Source organism: Apostichopus japonicus, chromosome 11, assembly GCF_037975245.1.
Source record: "Apostichopus japonicus isolate 1M-3 chromosome 11, ASM3797524v1, whole genome shotgun sequence".
Taxonomy (NCBI): Eukaryota; Metazoa; Echinodermata; class Holothuroidea; order Aspidochirotida; family Stichopodidae; genus Apostichopus; species Apostichopus japonicus.
Window position 1 is genome coordinate 17,992,083 of NC_092571.1, and position 22,820 is coordinate 18,014,902.

General features: G+C 34.8%; 1 protein-coding gene across 1 annotated transcript in view; it reads left to right on the plus strand.

Moving 5' to 3' along the window:
• Nucleotides 1–1,318: 1,318 nt before the first annotated feature.
• LOC139975885 (uncharacterized) overlaps nt 1,319–22,820 on the plus strand; it is a 34,659-nt gene continuing 13,157 nt past the window's right edge. Inside the window, exon 1 of the mRNA XM_071984157.1 lies at nt 1,319–2,243. Within this exon, the coding sequence (XP_071840258.1) occupies nt 2,066–2,243 (178 nt within the window). The 5' untranslated portion in view covers nt 1,319–2,065. The remainder of the gene's footprint in view (nt 2,244–22,820) is intronic.

Consider the following 22,820-nt stretch of genomic DNA (forward strand, 5'->3'; position numbering starts at 1 on the left):
GAACCCTGAGTCCTGCTAATAAATGGAGTCGATCCCTGAGTCCTGCTAATAAATGGAGTCAAACCCTGAGTACTACTATGGAGTCGAACCCTGAGTCCTGCTAATAAATGGAGTCGAAACCCGAGTCCTGCTAATAAATGGAGTCGAACCCCGAGCCCTGCTAATAAATGGAGTCGAACTCCGAGTCCTGCTAATGAATGGAGTCGAACCCTGAGTCCTGCTAATATATGGAGTCGAACTTTAAGTCCTGCTAATACATGGAGTCGAACCCCGAGTCCTGCTAATAAATGGAGTCGATCCCTGAGTCCTGCTAATAAATGGAGTCGAACCTTGAGTCCTGCTAATGAATGGAGTCGATCCCTGAGTCCTGCTAATAAATGGAGTCGAACCTTGAGTCCTGCTAATGAATGGAGTCGAACCTTGAGTCCTGCTAATAAATGGAGTCGATCCCTGAGTCCTGCTAATAAATGGAGTCGAACCTTGAGTCCTGCTAATAAATGGAGTCGATCCCTGAGTCCTGCTAATAAATGGAGTCGAACCTTGAGTCCTGCTAATGAATGGAGTCGAACCTTGAGTCCAACTAATAAATGGAGTCGTACCCTGAGTCCTGCTAATAAATGCATCGTGTGTACGGTAATGGTTTCAGTTCTTCTCTTTCTAAAGCTATATGTTCAAAAAAGTCATTTACAATTTTTTTCGTGATTTTGACTAATATCTTAATAACGATTCTTTGTTTCATGTCGGATAATTTCTGTTACCTTCCATGATTGTATTTCGGTTAGGGCCATCTACTAAGGTGAACGTTCGTACAAACCGCATACTGTAATTATTCTCTTCATATATGTCTTCTAATTTCCGTTACTTCCTAAAAGGCCAACCTTTCTTTCAAACTTGACTCAGACGGCGGGAAATTTCCCTTAGGGAAACGAAAACACAAGACGAGCAACAAATCGATCACGTTGCATTGACATCATGCGGCGTTTTATTCATGAAAAGAAGGAACGTGATTACATGGACATCCGTCATCTCAAATCCGACACATAATTGCAATATATATACATACATATATATATACATATATATATATATATATATATATATATATATATATATATATATATATATATATATATATATATATATATACACACACATATATATATATATATATATATATATATATATAAATGTACATATATAAATATATATATCAGTCAGAAATCGTATTGTTTGAAGTCTCAATACTAGACATTCGTATTAAAATTGTTGAAAAAAGCTATGACGTCATTCTAAGTCCCCTGGATTGCACCATTGCTCGCTTGAGATTCGATCAGTTTTGCAGAGGTTTAATTTTACCGAGAAAGCGCTGTATTTCAAGCTTGTGTTTTCTCAAGATTTGGATGAGTTAATGCATTGTGAATATCTCGCTCCAACCGTCGCTGCTGAGGGTTCTAAAAAGAAATGATAATATCGTTATACAACGAGTCGAACAAAGGATGGAATTTTAAAACTCCAGACAATCACCTATGCCGTACAGTCTTGTGTAGTAATAATTCTGCACACGGACTAATTAACTGGACAGAGACGTAATTGATTTTTGCTCGCCGGTGCTATTAATGGGGAAGTTTGAATGTTTCTGACTTCTCTTGAAGATCGTGTCTCGCGTTGATAAGATGAAGATCAAACAGAGGCTGACGTAAAGGACATCTAACTTCAAATCGATTGGATACTGCAGAGAGCTATAGTTCATGGTTGTTAACAGTCTGGGGTTACTTTAATACCGAATCCGATAACTGTTTTCCTAGATAATGATATTGCTACACTAAACCTCTGAGACTAAACTCTCCATTGGCCGCTGTGGATTTGTGTGACTCGTATAAACAAAGACTGTTGTGTTTGTTTATTTCCGTTTTCGTATTCTGAATGAGTCTACTAGACAAGACGGTGTAATAATAGTAAGCGATAGAGAGAATCTTTGTTGTTATTTTATCGCTTCTCTCAGTACTGTGTACAGTATTACTATAGTCATTCATATGGAAACCAGAACAGTATTAAGATTTTTGAAATGCCTCCAATTTCGACATCGTCGGAATTTACCGACAAGACTTCTTTTACAGCGGGTAATTTGGAGGAAACAACTACAAGCGATATATTTTTCTACTGGGGAAGTACGAGCACAGATTTTTTTATAAATATAACGACGGAATTATCCACTGAAAATTCAAATCCGTATCCTAAGCGAGGTGAGTACATTCAGTTCAGGGGAGAGGGGGGGTGGGAGGGGTTTGGCGACTTATCGGGAAATCGTGCAGTACCTGGGAGCCGAGAGCAGTATGGAGGAGAGGGGGTGGGGGGGGGGGGACTAGTCTCCATAGACTCTTCATCAAATCCGATATAACCTTTATTTTAAGTCTTGTTCCAAAGTTGTGGCCTTATCCATCTTAGATGTGCTGTACGATGCAGGGGCCCAGACCTTCGTCAGTACTCTGGCTTAGTTGTGTATGACACATTTACGTGCAACCAGAAAAAGTGCGGGTTGCGTATATAAACATATCAGGCAGTATTATTTTGCGCATACGTTAAATATTTCTTGCTAGCGGAGGGAGCTTAACGTACGTAGGAAGGGTTGTTCTAAAACTTTGTACCCCTCCTCCTCCCTCCCTCCCCTCCTCCTACGCCTCATGTCTCTACTCTGCCCGGTTCATTTTCTTAAAGGAGCATATTTCGCTCAATGATAAAAGAAAGCTGTTTGTTCAATGTTACAGTAATTTGTGAAAACAATTGATTATTAAATTAATTATTAAACTATTAAGTAGTTGTATGCAGAGGGTCGGAGAGGCAGAAGGGGGTGTTCATGGGGTGTCTACGGTACGAAAGATTAATTTGATCAAATGGACAAACTGATAGGAACTTCTCAATCATGCACGGTACCTATTGTAGTACAAGAGCAGGTAAATGATGTAGGAATCTAAAATTACCTTTAAGTATATAGAAAAAAATTACTCTGGAAATTAAACAAAACTATAGGACATATGGCCATCATTATTTAATATTGCGGCTGACTTTTGTTGTTGTTTTAATCAAGATACCTCTCGGAGTTCAACGAATATCATGAAATAAAAGACAATTGCCCGCTACTGTACTGCCAATATGTTGCATTGTCATGGATTGTCGGAGACCAATCCCTACACCTGCAAACTACACTATAAACACTATTGCCATAATACCATTATGACACGTAAAAATTACTTGCGAATCTATTTTCTTCCAAGCCACACCCTCCACTCACATCACAAATACCTACCACCATCACCCCTCCATCCTTCCCCCCCCCCCACACACACACAATGAAACAAAAGCTTATTACGCCGTCGTGATCTTCAGCAAATCATATTTCTAAAATTGACCCCATATCACAATAACCTCTTCTTTTCCTTGTTCCTATATACCTCCAATTATATCACTATATTAGCCAAATCTACAACAACAAAAAACTATATTTTTAACTAGTATAACGCCATCTCCAATTTCTTATTCATATATAAATATAAATATAGAGATCGATCACCCTTCTCCCTATATGGTCTTTCTTAATCGGAAACTTAAAAACAAAATCGGTTTTCCCCAGATGTAAAATTCTTGAGGAACTCTTCATCTCTTCATTTCAAATCGAAATGGTGTATAATATTTTATCTTTTCATCTCTTTATCACGTTCTGTGATCTTTTTCCTGCAATGTTGGGAATTAATGACGTAGATGGTTTTGTCCATACGATCTATTGTATAAATTATAGGTAAAACTGAAAATAATCGTAAACTAGGATATATATGGTTGAGTTGCCCAAAAGCGATCGTCGGTCCGTTCAAGCAACGGCATCGTTTTTAAACCTTGACATTGTAAAAGTAAACTAACGAAAAGCTATAACCGTATATGGAAATAATTTATCCTGCCAAAGCCTGTTACAACATGAACGTATCATATATAACAACATTAATGTATCAAATGATATGACGATCGTATATATACTAACATCAAAATCATGTGTTTTAACATCAGCATCTTTATGTTTTTATACATAATCATTATCATCATCATCATGATTATTGAAAGTTTTAAGATCATCATAGCATGTTTTTAAATCATGTTCGTACATTTTCCTGTGTTGACATCAGCGTATAGTTTTTACATCACCATCGTATAGTACTGAGTCCTTTTGGCGTTCCATATAGTGTTATCCACCTCAGTCTGTAGGAAGCTATACATGAGAAGGCCTCTCATGTAACCTGCGCAGTTGTTTTAAATGGGGAGAGGGGGGGGGGGGGCATAATCATGACAACAAATTTATTCAGAACGATATTGTTGATGCTGCGTTTTTGTTTCTTCAGCACATGACATATGATACTTTGAGTTTTAGCTATTATTCTGCATAATAATTACAGAAGAGTGATACAAACTGTCTTTCTATAAAGTATACAGTTATTTCTGAACAATGATGTTGTATTTACAACTAAGATTCCCACCGTCTTCCTCTTGAAATGTGTTTGCCAGCCTATAAAGGTGTAAACATCAACGTCACAAAAAATAATACTATAATATTTAAAAAAAGGTATCAACTTGGTGGATATATCTTGTAAGATATATATATATTTTTTTTTGTCTTGCTACTCTAATGATAATTTCATTACTACTTTCAACTTCTTTCCAACAAAATATTAAGAAATGGTTGTAAAACCTTCATATGTATCTGATACCGCCGTTACCGATTATATATATATATTTTTCTTGCATACAATTCTACCAAAAACAACAATGAATTACCCACGCCGAATGGTTTTTTAAACATATTTCTTTACTTCCTTTCATTGATGCATTTTTGCTTGGAGGAAAGAGGAGAATGGAGGAAAGAGAATTTATCGATTGGTCTTTGTAGTTATATAATAGCTAGTGTGATTAGGGGGAGGGATGGAACTGGAGCAAGTCCCCACCCTCCCCCCCCCCCATTCTACAGTAAATGGATAGGCCTAGTAATTCATGTGGTCTCGTCCCCAATTTTTATGGGTTTTGAGCTCTAAATGGACCATAATTGTAATAACCGTTCCTAATTCTTTTCGTCACTTAAATACGGTATTAGTAACATTAAAAGTTCAACAAGTATTTATATATAGGAACCGGACTATCTTAGGATAATAATTTCCATGACGTAAATCTAATCTCGTAAAGGACGAAAAGCTGATCGCTAGCTTCAAGACAGTCTCTTTTATAAATATGATCGAATGAATTAAACGTAAATATTGTAATTTACATTTAAGGCTGAAAACCTTTCGTGATATGAAAATCTACCGTATCTTTGCGCTGTTTTAATCATATAATCAACTTCTTCTCATTTAATGAGGTCGGATGTGGTGAGCTTATATACATCTTCAAACTCAGCTTCAAACTCATTAAGTTTTGTTCCTTTTTTAATTTTGCTTCAACGACCCGACCCATCCTGTTTGCATTGTCAATGATCTCACTGAATCAATTTCCCACATTTATATGATCTGGTTAATATTTTACTCAAATTAAATATTTGCCCACAGTTTTTAGTATGTATTTTATTTACCATTCATCCATAATACACTTCTATCCGTCTCGACGGGTGAATTTATAGGGATATTCCTGTGACGGACAATATTTCCATATGCTGTTTACTTGAAAGCCTCATTTCAAATATATTTTCCCTGTGAGCCACGGTTGAATGAATGTAATATGTTTAAGACTGGCTACCCCCCCCCCCTCCTCCTCTCCTCTCTTACTTGAAATGAATCACCGTATATAGTCGGTGACGTCATCAAGGCGGATGTACTTCAACATTTTGACATAAATATTATAATCTTCTTGTCAAGGTATCCTTGGAAATGTGATACATTTGGAATTTTGGGTTCGATATTCTTTTTTATTGGATCGAGCTTTCGTCCGCTCTTCATGTCTAAAACCATTCTATGGCTAACTGTGAACACAAATGGTCTTTTGCGAGAAATCTATGTCACAAAGTTCACCTTCATTTATGCTAATACTTAAATTGCGATCTTTCATACATATCACAGGGTATTGATAATTTTTTTTAAAAAAATGTAAAAGTTTAAAAAATGCAAATAGTGACCTTCCCACTCTTCTTTCATGTATCACATGTTGAAATATCATTCTTTTCTTCTCATTCTCCCCTGAATTGGGAATGTTAAATCATACGGTCAAATTCTCCTTTTCCTTCCTCTTGATATTATTTTGGTGCATGAGGCTTATTAAAATGTTTTGATTTTCAAATCCATTGTAAAACAATAATTTCCCTGAGGGGTAGAAAACATTCAAAATGAAATAGTGACGTCATCTTATAGGCATATAATGTATGATATTTCATTTTCTCAGGATTTGCTCTCCCGATTGTCTTTCTTAAAGAAAGAAACAAATTTTCTAAATGTCAGAATGTTAGTACATTATTGTTGCAAATCGTTATTAATAAGCCTGCCGATAGCGCTGCCGTATACATCATGCATATTACGTTCGATTTTGCTCAATGTTTGGAAACCATTTGAACAAATCTTCCGTGTTAGTCTATAGTGTGTATGAAGTTGACTGTACGAGAGCATAATTTCAAGTAATGATCACAAAAAAAGTTGCTTTAAGTTTACGTCGTTTGAAATGTTATTTATTAGTAAATATGGAAAAGTATCTGGCCGACGAAATGCTGAGAACCTTTCGATATTAATTACTTGCTAATTCACGAAAAATTTAGTGAAAATTAAAATACCACGAGAGTGAGTGCGATTAATTGTAATTTCATTTTGGAATAATGCTTGCTTTCGGTTTGGTAAAATTTGCCGATCCAACCCTAACATTAGGTTTTTTTTGTTGTTGAGAAAAAACAGGAAATTATTTGAGATAGTTTAGTTGACATAGAAACGTTCCGATAATAGAAACATATGACAATGATTCGACTCAATCTGTCTCTATCATATATCATATTGCATTTTTCATTTTGTCTTTTTCATTTTTACTGATTTTGTCTTTTGAATATACTATATGCGTCCTTTCTTTTAACTTGTCATGATTCTCCAAAACTGAATCAAAATCCCAATTCCTTGATTTCAGTATTTTTATGTTTCTTTCTTAATGAAATCTTCATACTCCACCATCACTGGCCCACAGTGACGTCATATAACAGATTAACGCATTCAGTATAGCCTTGATTTACATTAGGGATAATTCTACTAGTCATAAGCTATATACAGTTTTTTTACATTTTTGTACATTCATCTAGTATATTTTTCTACGCCATTTGAGATCTTATTTTCTTATAATGTTTTTTTCTTTCTTAGTATTTTGCTGTAAAGCGCAACCGAAAACTTTGTTGGGGTTGCGCTATATGAAATTCAATAAATAATAATAATAATACAGTTAGGCTGATTACGACTAAATTCCACTTTTCTTTGAAAAAGAGGACAGCTTCTATTAATAACTTTCAACAAAGTTGAGAGCGACCTTTGCATATTGTATGTTATAATTTCGATTTATCTTAAGTGGATGTACAACGTACGTGCAGTGGTCAAGGTTTCGAACAAGTTGAAGCTAGCATGCATATCTGACATAACATTGAATAATTCATTTAACGGTTAGACTAAACCTTGAAACGTCATATCTCTAGTTGACAACATTCTATAACGATACACTTGCTAGATGTGATGATAAATGTAAACTCTTCCTGTTTTCTTTATTCTCATTACAAAAATGATTCAAATTTTGGGAAATGCAATTTCTCTAAATAAAATGGAAATTCGTTCTGAGTATAGGCATATCCTCAACAGTAGAAAAGACCATAAATATATCGATCAAAACACAGATATAGATATAGATAGATATAAAGATAAAGATATAGATATAGATATAGATATAGATATAGATATATATAGATATAGATATATGTATATATAGATAGAGATAGATATATATAGATATAGATATTGACATAGATATAGATGTATATGTAGATATAGATTGGTGTTTCTTTTCATGCTTGCAATATTTCTTAGTTCACGTTTCTCGTTAGTTAAGGTATATTACTCCTCAGGCTATATTAATATATTATTAACACAGACGGTAACACGTCAAAGAAAATAAACGTGGAGCACGTATTATTTTATCACAGCTGGGTGTCTCATCAAATATGTATTATACTGTATACATTATTCAATAGAAAATGAATATTTATAAAGGCCAGGCTACTTTGCGTTATTACCTTGTTGAGCATGCACCAGTTTGAATTTATGCACGTTGAATATTCTAGACAATACTTGATAACTTGTGTAAGGAAGAAGCCATAACCACCGTGCCATCAATTTAACTCAGCTCAAGTTATCGTTACACAATTGGTAAAAGCAATCATTGAAGCAAATATATATATATATATATATATATATATATATATATATATATATATATATATATATATATATTACGTTATTTCATCTATTCAAGTATATTGACTTGTTTTATCGCAAATGTTTGCTCCAGTCACAAGATATACCCTTCAAACCAGTTAGTAGATGCCTATCTAGAAATAACTAAGAGCGCATGAATAACTTGACAAAGTAAGACAGTCAGCGATCGATGGATCTAATTGAATTATTGCGTTGTCTGGGGACAAACGAATCGTTAATATAATAGTCAAACACGCGTGCCGAAATGTGGCCCGTGGGGCGTGTACGGTAGAAGGTTTTTCTTTGGATGCGATATGCTTTACAAACTGTCAGGTTATACATATATATAGGCCTATACCATAACCCTGTACGTGGTTAATATCCTATAAGTGGTGCGTATAGAATGGTGTTATGTGGCAACATATATAAATCTGAATAAACCGGGCATGTATTATCCATATTCTGGTTTATTCGGGTCAAAAATTCAAAGAACTAAACATCTCTTGCGGCTTCCATCTTTTTTCAACCTATACCGACCGAGAAACGTCTCTAATATAGCTTTACATAAGACGGTACTAATATCTCTGATGGAAGATAAATTTGTAAATAGTTGTTGACACATTCGGCAAAGAGAGCAATTTCTTTAATCGGGACAAACAGAAAATAAAAAAATAAAAAATAAAAAAACAGTACAATAAGTAGAACAGCAATTGTCATAAATATATAAAGAACATTTAATGGGCAATACAGCGAATGGTTTTGAAACATCTATATGCCCTTAAAATTGTTCTACTTCCTTTAAATGTATAGAACGAAAATAAAATATAATTTGTTGTCTGTAACTTAAAACTAGGCGACTGCATCAAAAAATATTATTTGTGATCAAACATTTAGTTTCAAATCAGTGAAATGATTTGGACCGTGATGTATATATTTTTAACATTCGTCAGTACTCGAAACAGGGGGACGAAATATATAACATAGTAAGCACTTGAAGGAACTTTTATAATCTGAACCTAACATGTTACTAAGAGGCGTCGCTAAATTATTTCTTCGTCATACATATAGTATTTAGTCCAAATTATTAATAACAATATGGATTTTAAAATACCGAATTTACTGATTAATGTGTCAATGTCGGCTAGTAATTTCAGATTTTGTTTTCATTTGACCCGGTTTTTTTTCTTCAGATTTTTGCAAAGTCATGACATCTATGAATTATTGAGGTTTGCAGATGAAGAAAAAAACTGTCCTTTAAAATATTTTTGAAATATTATAAAACGGTCACCTTTAAAAGAAAACGTTTAAATATGATCCTAACATATGTTTACAGAATAGACTATTGACTCATATCGTCCCCCCTCCCATTTCGATTCAAAACCGGCAAATCAAAATATTCAAACTAACTCCCGGGAATTATTATAACTGAAAATGTTGTCAAGTCTGGACAGAATAACATAATGTGGGTGCATGGGTGTATATACAGAACATATCAGCTAATAGACCGAATTTTATATATATTTTTCAAAGTCCAAGATGGTAAAGAAACAAGTGCAGGTTGCGTACATATATATATATATATATATATATATATATATATATATATATATAACGTATTTTATTTAAAATAACCTTTTCCAGCTTGGATGTTATACCTTTACAAACAGGGGAGTAGAACCGTGACAAACTACATATATTCACAATTATATTCATAATTGGGATAAATTTGTGATAGCTTCATCAAAAAGAAAGTACCTTGATCACTTTATATCAACAACAACAAGAAACAACAAATTTGTAATGCATCGGGAACATATGATTTATATGAGTTACACACAGGTACAGAACCAGAGGGAATCGGTCTACAACCCCCCCCCCCTCCCCCACCTCCCTACCTCTTTCACCTTACATACCCATACAACCATCAATATTTCTGATTTACTATACTCTGTTTCATATTACTGCAAAGATATTGACTAATGTAGCGATTGAAATTGGTTAACGTTTGCCATGTTTTTTTTTCAAGAGACAATTTAATGAAACATGATATTAAATTGCAACCTGCACTGATAGTGTACTCGTCTCTGGTAAATATCAGACCTATAATGTATGTCCCACCTCATCTCTTGTATCAATTTTATTACTTTCAAACATGAAGTCTAATGAGTTTTTTTTTCTTGTTGACTTTTCTTGCTTTTCTCGAATTAAACTTTATGTTTACAATTTCCGTGAAGTGACAATGATGAAAGGTATTTTTCTTCGTATAGAAACATATTAACTTTCTCTGCATGTGTACATATACAAGGAAAGATGGCTTTTGTATGACTATGGCATCGTAACCCTTATTAAACTCAGCACTTAGAGTTCAAATTTCACTCAATAAAACTTACTTTATTTCGACCGCAAACAAATATATCTTACATTGATTCCAGGAACACTATATTAGTAAGACTTCCTGTTTTTTATTTCGGTTCTCGTCTAAGCTTTCTCTGTGACGTCCAAACAAAGGTTACTACAACATATAAAGACAATGAATGAAAACAAAAATATGGATATATCTGACGTCATTGACACTGTTAAACTGTACAGGTTTAAAATGTCAATGCTCTCTTTATCGCGAGATCTGTAGGAACAAACGATATTTATCATTGATTCAGTAAACGGTATTTATTTCAGGTTTTATCATTTAATGATGATAATGGTCAGTTTTTTATTCAGGTTCATTATTAATCTTTTCAATATATACACTATTATTCATTCATACTTAGTAAAGATTCCTAAATCCTATTGGTTCATTCAGGTCAGCTGACCGTGGTTAATCCTGTGAGTAACGCACGGTAAAATTACGGGGCATCACTTTAATAAATCTTTGGTTATATGTAACCAAAAATGTTTTGTTTTATGATTTTTTCCCCCACACAAATGGTAGTGTATGAATGAACGGGGTTAATCAACGGTCTATAGCGTGCGTTACTCACATGATTAATGCACTCCGGGTGTTAATGCTATCGCTGGATGCACTCGGGCTCCGCCCTCGTGCATCGCTTGCATTATCCCCCGATCGTGCATTAATCCTGTGAGTAACGCACGCTAGACCGTTGATTAACCCCTTAATAATGGCTGCCGCTTACCGTAAAGTAGTTGACTTCAACTCATTACATTTAAATTACAGTATTAATTTAGATATCTTGGTATATGCTTATAACAAACTCTTCTTGTCATTATTAAATCGATACTAGGAGCAGACCCGACTCGTATTATCGTTCAAGACTGTCGACAGTTTGAATTACTCCGTTTCTTACATAAGCCATTGGTTAGGAAAACGTCATCAGTCTTGACTATACACGTGATTATAAAATGGCCGAAAAAAAATTGACATCATTTGTCCTCGTAAAGTCCTTATTTGGGATTTAGTCAATTTTAGTATTGTCCCTTAAGTTCACTTGGTATAAACCATTATTAACTGGCTTATTCCAGGTATTATATCATTCTTATATTTAATGACATCCATACATCATTAACATCACTTCCTGTGTGATCCATCTCTGCTCTGAACAAGATATAACAGATAACATGATTAAAAACACGACGTCGGCGTGGAAGTGCAATCACCCAATCAACATGTTCAAATCATATATAGTAACGATGGATGAGTAATATCAATAATGTTTCAGATTGTTTCTTGTACTCAAGCTACAATATTCTCCGTTTACGTTGCACAATCATTTTTTAACACCATACGTAGAAGAATTGTAGGCAATTGATAAATGCAGTGTCTATATATTCATGCCGCGGCTTACATTATGTACGTCATGCATATGTTATAACGGATTAATGTTACTAACGTTCGTCTTTAAATGTATTATAAAACATTCATGCTTTTTCTTATCACATACAGTACAGTATAGCCAGGTGGGGGTAGTTATAACAGACTGAGGGGTGGGGTGGTGGTGGTTGGGGGAGTACAGAATTTCTTCCATGTGGTTTACATTTTATAATGCACGAACGCAATGTCGTATATAAACAATGTCAACATTAAAAGTTGTAATACACAAATGTAGTTAAAATGATGGAAAATATATAGCATCTGAGCCTCTTTACCGGAACAAACTTTCAAAAGGGCAAGGAGATACCCCCCCCCCCTTATACCTCTCCATATGGAGCACATCGGCAAAATGTTGCGCCTCCACTCTCAATAATGCTGGAACTCTGGCTGCGGGCCTGATCACATATCATTAACAACAACACACAAACAACAACATAAGGAGCGGGATGTAAGTATTCACGAGCAGGTATAGGAGAAAAACCAAAAAGTGCCGCATCGTGAAGTATAGATGAAATATGGTTTAAAGGAAGGATACGCAGATTTGTGAAACATTTTGGTGCTTTGTTATTTTGAAAATGTTGTTTATTTCAAATACGCTTAGAAACCGTTCAGCGTTTGTGCTGGAGGTTGACATAATTAGCATAAACTTAACCTCAGTTTAGTTTCAAGGAACAGCCTATTACTTGCAACGTTTATGTGTGCAGGTTTCATGTCCATGGAGGACGCTTTATTCAAAGTGACTGGACTATTGAGTCTAACCATGGCAGGGTGGTACCATGTACGGCATTTAGAACGTTTATTCAGGAGAATGGTAGTCAGCTGCCCATGCAGGATCCGGGCGAAATTCCGAGTAAGTCAACAACATATATCTGTGGCATTCTAAATTTCAAGTTATAAGGTATACCACAAAAAAGTGTTTCTTTGGTTAACTCGTGTGTGTGTGGGTTTATCATTGGGTATCATACTGCTATATAAAACGCAAGATAAAAGAACATCTCGGGGGACGGGAAGCATATATCATAATTTAATATAACAATGAAATAAAAATTAGGGTTGGATTATAAATTTCTTGGAAACATTTTAGCGCACTGTTTTTTCCAATTACAACGGATTTTTTCTTTAGTAAATAAGTTCATTTCTTGTTTAAAAATATGTAATAAAATAGGTCGAACCATTAACCTCTAGATATGAGAACCTTTGATGATTATTCAAAGTATCGTTCTCTACAGGCACTGATCCAGGGAGTGTCTGGTGTATAATCCACCCCCCCCCCCCAGCCCTCACCCTCCGCTTTCTACTTATATTGTAGACCATATTTAAAGTCCATATATGTCTTACAATGCTACATTCGACGTCTAACATGATATTTATTCTTGGGTAAAACCCCTAGACCAACCATTCCCACATATGAGTCGGCTACAACAACTTTAGGGCCCCCTCCCTCACCACCCCCCCCCCCATATAATATCCTGGGTCAGCCCCTGCAATAAACTTCACACTGTTAATTCCTTATTTGAAATTAAACATTTATCGTTACCATAAAGAACTTCAGAAAGATTTATTTTTCACTAAACTTCCGTTACATTTCATTACAACATTAGCTTGACTTAAATAAAAAATATACAAATCGCACATTTAATCTTCGATTTTATAAGTTGTTTTGGTAGAATCCAACGAAGTAGAAAATGTGGGTAATTTAACTTGGACAATTATGGACCAGTATGCAGATTAGTTGTAGGAATTAATATTCAATATATTAAATTTCAAATTTAAATGAAGAATAGTGTTACACTTTAACATAAATATATCAACAGGTGGCCTAATTTCCGCATAATTGAACGTACATTATTCGAAAAAAAAATAAGGGAATGCTTATGAAAACATGAATTTCAAAGTTATTGGAGCGAGAGAAGATGGTTTGATTAAAGCAGAAATGTGCGATAATCCCGCACGTGAGGTTCTGGTCACATGTTTCACCTGCAAAAAAAGTCGGTTAGGTCGGACATCTAAACAAACCTAAAAAATCGTAAACTATAGGAAAGCTGTCCTTTTAGCCATGCATTTGTGGCATGTATTTGTTTCTTCATATTTAGTGTACTTTCATAACCCGCTTCACAGCACTTCCTACTGACTATCAGCATAAATAAATATCCCGTTTCTATCAGATATAAAGGTTAGGAGTTAGTTCGCAGCGTCTGTATAGGAGTGTCTTAAGCACAAACATAAGATTGGAAATGTGTTCGACCGCTATAATTTGTTGAAAACCTGACCTATAGTAACGTAAGAAATTTTCAAGTATCAGGGCGTCACTAGAGGGGCGGAAGTAGTCAATTCGTTCTTGTTTTCAATGTTGTCATTGTTTCACTAATAACATCCAACACCTTCACGAAACCCATCCAGTCCCTTATATATAGTTATATGTGCAGATTTGATGCATCCCCTATCGTTCACCCAGATTTTGTCATGATGACGCTGGCCTGATCAAAAGAATTTTGTCAACGGTTGTTTAAGTGAAAGATGGTGCAAAATGTCTTCGTTGCATTCATTTGAATATCTCCCTCCCCCTCCCCTCCCCCTCCCCAGTTTATATCTTCATATCTCTTCATATCACAACACCGAGAAACACCACATAGGCAGTACTAAGTTCAATTGGCATAAACAAATTAAATTGAAACATGTCAATTACAATTGATATATTCCAATTTAGAATGACACATGTCGCATCTTCGTGACTTGATACAGACGGCTGGCCATAACACTAACGTATTCATCCTACTCGACTCGCATGGTCACGGTCGAATCGCGCGCGTCAAATAATGCACATGTCGACAGAACTTTTGCTGTTGTTTATAACTTACTGTTCGCGTGACTTTCTTATCAAATTGTATTATTTAATAGCTACGATTTTTTGAAAAGCCGTGAAGCGAACGAACAGACTGTGTCCAGAGTGTTGCATTTTATTCGACAAAACGTGACAAAGCTTACAGGATTACGTGTAAGCGATTCACGCTTTTCTATCATCCCTCCGCGGGATGTGACGTCACAAGTTAATACTGAGCGTTTATAGCATGCCCAGTTCTTCTCGTTCGCTGGTTCCTTATATGAATATTTAAACGCTACGTGCTTGTCAGAGATAACAATATAATTAAAACCTCAACATCCAACTGTGTCTTAATACCGTATTGACATATTAATTACTCCGATACAACTTCAAAGTATTATCTTATTTCTGCTGACTTTTAATTAGAATTCTTGTTAGATGAAATTCAAGGTAAATGAAAGGAAACAGTGACCACTTGGCATGATCATATATGTTATATCTGCGCTACTACTTTATATAACTTCATTTCGGGTGTCGAAAGCGTGGGATATCTCTCCTTTTGGAAATTTGATTTGTTTTTTTTCCTTTTGCTATTTTTAGCTTTTCTTCTTATAAGTTTACAATTCTTGATAAACTTTCATTTGAAATTCAATATAATGAAGTAGGCTATTTGAATTTGTGGTTGTGGTTTCGGCATGAGTTCTTGTTATTGCTCAAGGATGTAACAAACAGTGACGTATGTAATATACATGCATATTCATAGTATTTAGGCTACGTCATGACATGTTGAAAAGCACGTTTCTCCTGATAATGGCTGTATAGTTAAATGACAATAGTGAGACACGTCATTTAGGTACAGCATTCTTACTTTTCTTTTCTGTAAATTATAGACGAAAATAATCGTTATTCTTGTAAGAAGTAGAAACAATTGGCTCGTTCTTCCATATTGTTTACGTAATCAAATTAGTGATTGTCTCTCCTTCGTAATATCACTCTGTAGTTTACTAAATTGGCTCAATATGTCCATTACATGCCTCGTATGATATGTACAAACACTTGCTGATAATTATAACAGAGTTTTCGTCGTCCCAATTCTTATATGCAAATAGGTTAAAAGTTCAGTAGAACATACATCAGCTGTATATAGTTTTGAGATGTCTTCCCGAAAATTATTCACAGCAGACGAAGTTACAGACATGTCAACTTCTGAGCCTAAGGGAAAATAAAAGAAGAGAAAAAAACAATTTGATCAATTCGTTGCCTACTTATAATGACAGTATTTTGTTTATTCCTCGAGCTATATAGGCTCTTAAAATTAATTCAAATTATTTAGGGAAACCGAATAAGATGAACATTTATTTTATAAGTTCACCTGCTACGTAACAAGATAAGCTTCATTTCAAATGTCCCGTATATCTATTTAATCTCAAAACATTTATACAGCGTTAAACAACAATCTTGTGTGTATGGTAAGTGTAAGTATGGTGGGGGAGGGGGGTGGGCTTAAATGCCTGCTGAAACATTACTGCAGTAAACCTTTGCAATCAGCCATTAAACATATCCCTATATTTTACAGACCTCTGCAATATAATTCCTCTTATCCCTAAACATCTTTTGTCTCATAAATGCAACATATACTTCAGTGCAAAGAAACCAAAACCAAAATGTCAAGTACGACTCGAGTTTACTCTCAACTACACAAACTGTACAGCTTTTGAAAGCCTTTTGTTGACAATTCACAGTAACCCTGCCCGCTAAACTCATTAATCTTTCGCTTCATTCCGTCTCTTTATACAGTACCATCTACACGGACATTTAATTTGATCGTAATTTAGAAGGATTTTTTTCTCTCCCTACTTTTTTTTTTCTCCATAAAGTCTTCTTAAGTGCAGCCGTCGTCTCACTGCCATCTAGCACTAAATGAAGATGTGTTTGTATTCTTCGCGAAAAAGACACGATCTTATGATGAAAGTATGACGTCATCACGGCATTTCGTTCCTGGCTCTGCAGAGACGGCCATGCTATAATATCCCAGGTACCTGCATATTCGTGCAGTAAAAAGGGATGGAAAAAGGCAATAGGATATATTCGAAGCGTAACACAGAGGACGAGAAAATTTACAGCGCCAATAATGAAAAAGATAATATATGTTGTAGCAAAGGAACGAGTAATTCTTCAAGCCTTTTTTATTCCCGTCGAGTTAATGAAACTATACTGTAGGCCTATTTGAGTAATCATCAGATGACAAAACTAATAATGGTATGATAATTGTGTCGGTCAGAGTTGAAAGTTAACACCGTTCTTACAGACAAGATGTGAAATGACGTTCCATCTATATGTCAAGTTATTTGCTGCTTATGTAGAATGATTTGTTATTGACTATACTGGGAGGATTGTAAACGGGACCTGCATACTTGATGAATCTTGTTTTTTGGGGGGGCATTTGTCACGCCGTCGTGGTTATATGCATAACATATTCATATATATGGATAATATATGCATAATGATCCATTGAGGTGGCGTACATTTATAGGGTCTTATATTACAATGGTGTCAATAGCCTACGTTATGCTACGTCATCATCTGAGAGTAACAATGAAAAGTAAAACTAGCCAAAAGTAGTATTAGCATAATTTCTTTCTAGAAAATGGCCTGACACCATTTTCGTTGTAACGATCATTCGATAGGGATCATGATAGGTCTTTGGTAGGCCCGTAGCTAGGAATTCTGAGTTGGATGGGCACAAACAAGTTTAGGAAGGGCACCCACAATTTATGAAGTTTCTACACACATGATGGTGGCTCAGGTGGGGATGGGGCACAGTAGACTGGGACAAGGGGGTGGGGTGTGACCCCCTGTATTCCCGGCCTGCCTACTTCCTAAGTTTTGGTCCGTATAATGTGAAGATTGTGTATGGCCACACTTTTATTTTAGTCACCGGCAGGTTATACGAGAAACCAGATTGTCTCTTGCACGCATGAATTGACAACCCTGGAGTAAACTAGCCGAATTTAGTTGTTGTATTATTCAATACTATTTTGCTTGAATCTGATAGGTCTTCTATTGCTATGACGTTACACTTTCGATTGAAGATTTAGGGGGTTTTTTTGGCCCGTATATCGCACCTTACCTATAGTGGCCAAAGCACATGTACTTAGTTATAAACTATTACTGATTCGAAACCATACAGATTAACTGTCGACATATTACCGTTTTGAGTAAAGTCAACTGAAGTTGGTTGTTGTGATGTTCATTTACCAGACGATCATTTTAATCGACGGTGATAGGTCTTCCCTTGGTATGACGTCACAATACTGTCAATATTTTACGGCACCGTACATTTTTATTTATGATATAGGGGAAAACATGGTTAAGTCATGCCAGAACGTTTCACATATGATTTCACCTCTGGAAGAAAACTGTAGCAGAATTGATTTTTGTGACATTCGTGATACCAGGCAGCCATTTTGATCGAAGATGATAGGTCTTCTCTTCGTATGACGTCACAATATTGTTATTATGACGTAACACATGTTCATGTGTGCCATAGACCTCAATTAGAACGTTCCAAACGCAATTTGCAATTTGAAGTGTACATAAGTACACGTTAAGGGTACTTTGAAGTTTTACTGCAAATAATACGTTCTAAAAAACAGTTCAAAAAGTTAGCCTTGAAAATGTGTTGATGAGTCGGCCTGTGTCTGAATGTCTGTGAGCAACGATTTGTTCTTGGGTGAGCGTATTTTAACTTATATATACATCGACTGTTTAATATTGAGTTAACTCACATGGCTCTTATCGTTTTTCGTTTGTTTATATTTTGACGATAAAATCATACTATGAACCGTTGTTTCACGCTCCAAGTTTGATTTACAATACTACATTGTAGATGAAGACCTTGTTTTTCACACTATTGTTTCACACCATTTTGTAGCCTAAACATTAAGAGATATCATCATCACTTAGCAACGAATTGCGTCATAGACACTCACCACGTGATCTTGAGATTATTTCTTCAACAGATAAGAAAGTGGCAAAAACGTGCTCTTAAATAGTATATCTGCAAATGTTAAGCACCTTTTTGTATGTTTTATTCAGTTTACATGTCAATCTTTTTGGGCGAAAATAGTCCCTGGGTATTACAGTCAAGAAGCACGACTGCATTATATAATTGACTTACAACATTAGTAAAAAACAAAATTCTTTCTTTTTCTCTCTTTTTAACGATCAACCTACGGATTTTAAATCAAAGTTCCACCTTCTTTGAAATGTATTCACTAAGTAATTTCATACAATGTATGAACGAAGGTTGCGATTACTTTCTTCTCAATAAAGTTATTTGAATTTCGCTTTGGGTAGTAGATTTAAAAAGATTAACATCAACCAGATTGTTAAACTATAATGTTCAATTTATTTCATGCATTTGGATGGGCATGTTGTTATTACTGTTTGAAAGTATACTGCGTATGAGAATAAGTATGGGTAAGTATGGATAAGTATGGAGACCTATTTGATGAGGAAAAAAAAACATTTGTTCGGATTCTTAACATCTGTTCGCTACAAACTTATAACATATTGTGGGTATTTGTATATATGAGTTTGTGTAGAGGTTATGGTATGTGCAATATACAACTTGTTTTATTTTATGTGTTTGAAGTTTTGAAAGAAGAGGGGCTAAGTCGGTTAACTGGGGATAATCTTCCCGAGGCCCTCAGTTAAAAATGTATAAAACATAAACAGGGTTGGAAGTATAGGACTGTAAACGAGCAGAAATAAAACATAACTAAAACAGTATAAAACAGTAACAGTAAACAGTAACACAACACAGTAACACAACACAGTAACAGTATAAAACAGTAACACAACACAACTAAACCAGTAACACAACAGTAACAGTAAACAGTAACACAACATAGTAAAAGTATAAAACAATAACATAACACAACTAAACCAGTAACACAACAGTAACAGTAACACAACATAGTAACAGTATAAAACAGTAACACAACACAACTAAACCAGTAACACAACAGTAACAGTAACACAACATAGTAACAGTATAAAACAGTAACACAACACAACTAAACCAGTAACACAACAGTAACAGTAACACAACACAGTAACAGTATAAAACAGTAACACAACACAACTAAACCAGTAACACAACAGTAGCAGTAAACAGTAACACAACATAGTAATAGTATAAAACAATAACATAACACAACTAAACCAGTAACACAACAGTAACACAACATAGTAACAGTATAAAACAGTAACACAACACAACTAAACCAGTAACACAACAGTAACAGTAAACAGTAACACAACATAGTATTAGTATAAAACAATAACATAACACAACTAAACCAGTAACACAACAGTAACAGTAACACAACATAGTAATAGTATAAAACACAACACAACTAAACCAGTAACACAACAGTAACAGTAACACAACACAGTAACAGTATAAAACGGTAACACAACACAACTAAACCAGTAACACAACAGTAACAGTAAACAGTAACACAACATAGTCATAGTATAAAACAATAACATAACACAACTAAAACAGTAACACGACACTAGAACAAAGAACTTCACTTAGCAACAAATAACATGTAAAATTAAGAACACAATTATAGTACAAAAGCAATGCGATATAAATGCAACAGTCATAAAATACTAACAATACAAAGTATCAAACAGTAATACAACAATCAGAAAACAACTTAGTTCTGTGCAACAGGAATATAACACAAAGTACGTTAGTTAAACGACACATAATGTAATTTGTTTTATAATATTAGGGCTATTTTATCAGAGCAGTATAGCAGTAAGAAAAGACAATTTTACAATAAGAATACAAAAATACCAAGAAAGCAAACAAATAACATTACCATAACACTAAGAATGCAAACTATGTAACACTGATAAAATAATAAGAAGCCGATCATTATACACACATACAATGTTCACGTACGGCAACAGTACGATAACAGTATTATAAAAACAGTAATTATTACAACAATTACATAAAATTACAGAAAGCAATTTTATTTTTCAAAACAGAAATATTAACGTTCGACCAGAATGATACAACAGTTATATTCTATTGATAAAGTACGTTGTGCAAAACATTTATATTAGACCAAGCGGTGGTATAGGTCCATGGTTATATGTTATAACAGATGACAAATGATACAATTGTGTATTAAGTTATTAATTTTTGTACCAGGAAATATTAGTTAAGAAGCAACTTATAAAGCAATAATATTCTGTAAATAACGCAAGTTGCATAAAACAGTCATATTAGAGTTTGTGGTTGTATAGTTCAGTGATTAAACGCAATAAAATAAGACAAATTATGCGACATGTTAACAGTTAACTAAGAAATCAATTTTGGCATCAGTAATATTTAACACTGAAAATGTTACGACGCCAAGGTCGTGACCTTGACGATGCATTTGCTCAAAAGTCAATGAATCAGAAAATCAGAGACCTCTCTATAATCACTAATAAAAAAATAAAAAAAAGAAGATGAGCTTCAAAAACCTCTCATCAGATATCAATCACTTAAACAACCGTTGGTGGTCATTCAAGCAAAAATTGCCTATTTCGTGTTTGGTCTTTTATTCTTTTCTTGATTTTGGAAACACAGAAAAGAGCTAATCTTGCGAGTAATTGCAGCAATCATGGTAATTTTATCGTTCATCTGTAAAATGCTTTTAGGGTTACAGTCAAAGATCATAACAGTATTGTATATTGGAGTGTATGTAAGTGTAGCGTATGTAATTATATATATTAGTTAATAATAAGCACTTATCACGTGATAATAGACGGTATACGAGAAAAGGACAAACAGGAGGTACAAACGTGATAAATTAACAACACGTCAATAAGTAACTGATGTTATTTTTACAATCGTTCATTAAGCTTATAGTCTAGCTCAAAAACCTTTTTCTCTGAAAACTCTTAAATATTTTATATAATATTTCTTGCTAAGTCACGGTCACGTGGTGGATTTGATGAGTCATTAGGGAGTTGCCGTTTCTTACATAATCAATGCGAAAAGTATATAAAGTCAACGCAACAATGACAATGTTACTTCACAAGAAAACAAAGTATATACAGAGGCGGGTCCAGGAGTTCATGAAAGGGAAAACGTGGAGGGGAGGGGAGGGGAGGGGCAGGGGAGGGGAGGGGCAGGGGAGGGGAGGGGAGAGAGTCGCTGAAGTCACGTGTCGTGTATCGTAGTATAGTGAACATGAAATCACGTGGTGTATTTTGTCATTTGTTTTCGGATAGAGGCTAGTTTACACTGCATGTATATGTTAAACCTGTTAGCCCGGCAACAGTGCGTATACGTTACTGCGCATATGTACTAGATAAACGCAGTAAACATGTCAGTGTTTTAACCTGCCGTTGTAAGTATATTTAGCGATACTCATGTCGATGTTTACATTTATAGATGTAACGTGTGTTTTACTTTCAATGAATCGCCTTAACTACATGACAAGAAAATCATAAAATATGGCATAGTGTAACACGCTTCCTCTAAAAATCTGGAAAATCTCACGTAACAAAATAATGATTGAGATATCAATGCTTACGAAAGGTTTGAGATAATGCGAATTTTTGTTTTCATATACCAATGTTGCCCAGTTTGGTACTGTCTTCTCTGAATTTACAACAGACTTGTTCAATTAATACCGTAATT